The following is a 5399-nucleotide window of genomic DNA, read 5'->3' on the forward strand; positions in this document are numbered from 1 at the left end:
ACCCTAAACTACTGAACATGAACCTTACCAGACTCCCAGAAGATGAAGCATCTTCTAATGGAAAATATCTTACATCAGGCAATTGCATTAAATTCTATTTCAGTAATTAAATGGGGGAGGAAAATGAGAACAAATCCAGAATAGCCAGAGAAGAGGCTCTATGTGCTAACCGCTTCAAGGACTCTGCCCAGGCACTCAAGGAGGGAAAAGATGAAAAAAACAGATCACTCACAGGTAGGTAGGGGTGTGTGTGTACGCACACACACGTACACACATGCATTATATATGTATCTCTGACATTAGGGCTTATCTTTTTACTATAGGCGACTGAAGAGCCCTAAGAACAGTGTCGTTGTTCCTCGAGCTTCAGTATAGTGGCTCATCTCTGGGTTGCTTTACCTTGTCCATTTGTCCCAGCCCTTCTAAATCAGAGTAACCAAACACATTAAATTCCCTTTGAAAACCAGAACTGCTTTGTTGTCTAACCTGGGCTCTGACTAATAAAATATCACATATTTGATTTAAGTATTTCTGGGATAACTTTAATTGATCATGATGAATTTTGCCCTTCTTATATTATGAAAAAGTTTTAAACACTATATCCACTAACTATATTTACTGTTTCAAAAAGACTTTGCCATTTTACTGAATCCGTATATATGTGGCTGTTTGTGCGACACACTTACACATATACCCGACTTTCTACTCATTTCTGGTGAAGGGTCCCAGAACCGAACGTGGTATATATATATATGAGTAAGTTATATAGAGGATATAGCCATGAGAAACAAGTCTGACATGTAAGAGTTAAGTGAATGAAAAAAAAAATGACCACACATAACAACAATGCTTAAACTTTATTCTTCCCTTCCTGTGTGCTCACTTTCAAATGAACTTTCCAACCTCACACGTTAAGAAAATAAACAACGGGAACCACTCTGCACTCTGACACGGAGGAGGCAGACGGCTCTGTCAACAGGCACAGAGTACAACACAGCCATCGCTCACTGGGAGGAGGGAAGGAGCCAAAAGTGCTCCATTTAGCAGTGTGTTGAGTTGGAAACACTCGGCGGTTGCTACGGGCTGGTATCATGACTCCTGCAGTGTCCCAGACCATACCATGAGCTTTCCTTAGGAAAACCATCTCTCCTCAGATACAATCATCACAGGTTAAGAGCCACAAGACTTTATTCATTGTTTAATCTTCTGGTGGCAGGATTTCTGAGTAGAATCTAAAATTAAAGCAGAATAGAAATTTGTTATAAAACTTCTGTTACGAATTTTTAATTTTTAATAACTTCAAAACGCCAGCACTTCAGAGGTTTGGGAAAAATACTGAGTTATAATGAAAATAGGTTAGGTTTAAGAAACTATTCCATAGATTATTATAGAGAGCAAATCCTAATTGGTAATGACTGGAATGTAAAATATCCTTCACGAGACCGCATGTCTTAATACTCAGTCTCAGGCAGGGACAGGTTGAGGAGGGTGTGTACCATTTTTGAGATGAAGCCTTGCTGGAGGAAGTAGTTTACTGGAAGCAGGAAGTGAGATTGTACAGCCTGTCTTCACTTCCTGTCCCATCTCTGCTTCCCAATCTGAACAAGCATGTGGGCAGCCACACACTCCTGCTCCCACCACAAGATGCTCCAGGCAGCAGGAGCACCTGCCATGATGGACTATCTCCAAAAAGAATTGTCCGTGAGTTGCCTCTTATCAGGATATTTGGCCAGTGATCAATTTCCTAACACAGAGAATTGGTGCTAGAGAGTGGAACCCTTGCTGTGAAAACCATGGCTATGCGGCTGGTAAGGCCACTGGCCAGACCCTTTGAACAATTTGCAAGAACAGAATGCTGCAAGCAGAGCTTAATGGACAAACCCAGTAAGAGGAGATTTTGGACTTTTAAAACTTTAGGACTTTGGAGACTTCTAAAGGTAGACTTCATTTTGCATTAAGAGATGACCACGAGCTGGGTCATGGGTTTCTACGGTTTCGTACGAAAGGTCTCCCACAGGATCATGTGGTAAACACTAGTTTCTCAGTTGGCGGTGCTGCCTGGGGAGGCTGAGCAGTGCTGAAGAAGTGGGTCACTGGGGCAGGCCTTGAGGTTCTCCAGCCCACCAGCTGCCTGCCCTTGCTCCACTTTCTGATCCACCTGGATCTGAACAAAAAGTCGCACGAGCCTTTCCTTCTGCCGTGCCCTCCCTGTCAACTGCTTCTTCTCAGATGCTTGATCACAGTGATGGGACAGTAATCAATACAATTATCTTTACATTGCCCTACCAGTGTAAGAGGACAAAAAGACCCACCTAGCGACTGAACCGGACTTACCCACCACAAGCTGCTAAGTGCGTATGTATTGCGTGTACTCATCCAAACTAAAAATTACTAAGCTGAAACTAGCAGATTTTTATTTTGTTTTGAGGCAGCACATTGCTGTGTCACCCTGGGTAGTCTAGTACTCCCTGTATGGACCAGTCTGGCTTCAAACTACTGGCAACCCTCGTGCCAAAGCCTGTCTAGGGCTAGGATTACTCATGAGTACTGCTGTACCAACTTACTAGCAGGGTTTTCTATGCTGTTATGTTTCTAAGGTACAGTGAGACTATTTGTAACAAGCACTTTCTCACCTGGTGGCAACCCCCCGAGTCTTTGCTGGATCATTTCTAAATGATGAATATATTCTGTCAAGGAATGTTCTGCATCTTGAGAAGCAGCCAGGGATCTTTCTAACCTTGAATTTGGTGAGGAAGTTGATCTGCAAACAAAGGACCATAGCAAGGAGAAAAGAAAGGAAGAAAAAAAATCAAAACAAAAACATTAAATTAACAGGTGGTGTTACATCAAAAGCGCATAAGAGGAGGGCCTGGGATCAGCTGACCAGATCCAGAGGAGGATCCGGGATCAGCTGATGGATCTGGGATGGGTCTCCACTAGGGCTAGTATCTTCATGTCCATTATTTACCACAAAGAAACCACATTTTTATTTGGAAAAAAAAAATCGACTTTTAAGGTCTAGTACATTGGTATACTCCTGTAATCCCAGGATATGGGAGACAAAAGTAAGAGGGCGGAACTCTGAGAGTTCAAGGCTAGCCTGGCCTATACAGTAGGCTGGAGGGCAGTTAGAGTTACATAGTAAGACTCTGTCTCAAAATAAAACGAACACCAAAAATGAAACAACTTCTATATCCCACTTTGCAGTCAGAATAAGTGGCAATAACAATTACGTATTTTTTCATTCACTAAATTTTGAGATTATACCTTTTACCCCAATTCACCGGGTGACCAAGATGGTCTACCTATCAGCCTATACTTCCTTGAGCAAAACCCAAGCTTGTCTAATTCCCAACCCTGATCTTCCTTCCTCCTGGGACAGTGTCCCTTTCCCTTTCCATGAGACAAGTTCCCAAACCTCTTCAGAGTGGAGAGCGTGCCTCACTTAGTGAACACAGGATCATAGCCCTTCCTGAACAGAACAAGATCCCCAGGCTCTGGAAGGCTGCATCCACTGCCTTGCTCTGAACCAGAACCAAGACAGTAAGTGCAAGCCACATTTCTCTAGGCAGCTAAACAGGTTCAGGATCTCATTGGCATGATTTCTAGGCAACCCTGGAGCATCCCAGCTGACCTTTCCTCCTTGCCCAGCGAGACTGCTGCCGAGGATCGGGGGCTGTGCCTAGAGTCCTTGATATGGCCTGAGGAAACTTCTCTGGTTGGCAGGGATGTTCTGGTTTCTGATGGAGAATGCTGTCTCCGGGACATTCGATGTCCTTCCCAAGAATGATCAAACAAGAAATCATTAGGAAAAGAAACGCACACTCTAGGGGGACCCATCTACCAAAAACCTAAGCTTACACAAACAACTTTTACATTTACATGGATAACGCTAGCTCTGATTGCCAGCAGGCAGCAGCAGAGAGCTCCAGAGAGAGCTAAAACAACCACAAGAGCTCACGCAGACAAGTATGGCCGCGTAAAGCTCTGGAGAGCAGCAAGGGCGAGTCTGTCTGACTCTCCAGAATCGCGCTCAGCTCGCCTTCCTGACGGACCTGGTTGGTCTGCCAGTGCTCTCACTACTCAAGGGTAGCTGTACTGACGGTTTGGTTTCCTTTCTTCCTGTGTTCTACGACACCCACAAACCAAAACACTCAAGGAAATGCCACAAGCAGCAGGGAGGGCAGTGGCACTGGAGGCCCACCTTGGCGGGTGCTTCTGCAATGGATCAACGCTCCTTTCCGATCCACTTCTTGCCATTTCTTAACCAAAAATCGCAACCTATACAGAAAGGTGACAAAATACATTTAAAACAAGAGAAAACAGGAACAAAGGAAGCAGTGACACTCCTGATGTGACCAAACCACCAGAGCTTGCCCTCCCTGCCCACAGGAGAGACAGACTCCACAATCCATCAGCTGAGAGCTAGCTGTACTTTCATATCACGTAGGAACTGATGAGGGAGTCCCCTCTGTGTGCTGTGATTACCGTTAATGAATAAAGAAACTGTCTTGGCCTGTTCATAGAGCAGAACATAGGCAGGTGGGGAGGACTGGACTGAATGCTGGGAGAAAGAGGGCAGAGTCAGAGGATGCCGTGGAGCCGCCAGAGTCAAGACATGCTGAATCTTTGCCAGGAAGCCACTACCACGTAGCAATATACAAATGAATAGAAATGGGTTAAATTAATATAAGAGTTAGCCAGTAAAAAGCTAGAGCTAATGAGCCAAGCAGTGTTTTAATTAATACAATTTCTGTGTGATTATTTCGGTTCTAGGCGGCTGGGAAGAACAAGCGGCCTCCTCCTACAAAGAACTTCCATGCTACATCACCATCTAAAGATGGTGGGCTGGAGAGATGGCTCAGTAGTTAAGAGCACTGACTGCTCTTCCAGAGGTCCTAAGTTCAATTCCCAGCAACCACATGGTGGCTCAAAACCACCTATAATGAGATCTGGTGCCCTCTTCTGGCCTACAGGCAGGATACTGTATAAATAAATAAATAAATCTTAAAAAAAAAAAGAAGTCCCTGGTTGCCAGGCAGTGGTGGTACATGCCTTTAATCCCAGCACTTGGGAGGCAGAGCCAGGAGGATCTCTGTGAGTTCAAGGCCAGCCTGGTCTACAAGAGCTAGTTCCAGGACAGCCAGGACAACAGAGAAACTTTGTCTTGAAAAACAAACAACAACAAAAAAGTCCCCTGGCACCTCACGTTTGACAACTAACTGGTTCTGCCCACACCCACCACAGCTTACCTGCATCCTATCACACTACAAAATTCAAGCCTGAATGTGTCACCAGAAACTGGGAAAACACTGCTTCTGCCTGGCTGGGCCATCAATGGGACAGCACCAAGAGTGTAGGGAAGGCACGGGCAGGGCGACAGGAGGGCACAGGCAGGG

The 5399-nt window shown here is 45.0% G+C and overlaps 1 protein-coding gene across 4 annotated transcripts in view; it reads right to left on the reverse strand.

The window, feature by feature from the left end:
• Positions 1-838: 838 nt before the first annotated feature.
• The window catches only part of Pcnt (pericentrin), an 84144-nt gene continuing 79583 nt past the window's right edge, over positions 839-5399 (reverse strand). For all 4 annotated transcript variants that reach the window (XM_026785489.1, XM_013351196.2, XM_013351195.2 and 1 more), the window contains 4 exons: positions 4205-4281; positions 3635-3776; positions 2634-2761; positions 839-1232 (listed from right to left, as the gene is read on the reverse strand). In XM_026785489.1, coding sequence (XP_026641290.1) covers positions 1192-1232; positions 2634-2761; positions 3635-3776; positions 4205-4281 — 388 coding nt within the window. In that variant the 3' untranslated portion in view covers positions 839-1191. The remainder of the gene's footprint in view (positions 1233-2633; positions 2762-3634; positions 3777-4204; positions 4282-5399) is intronic.

Source organism: Microtus ochrogaster, linkage group LG2 (genome assembly GCF_000317375.1).
Source record: "Microtus ochrogaster isolate Prairie Vole_2 linkage group LG2, MicOch1.0, whole genome shotgun sequence".
Lineage (NCBI taxonomy): Eukaryota > Metazoa > Chordata > Mammalia > Rodentia > Cricetidae > Microtus > Microtus ochrogaster.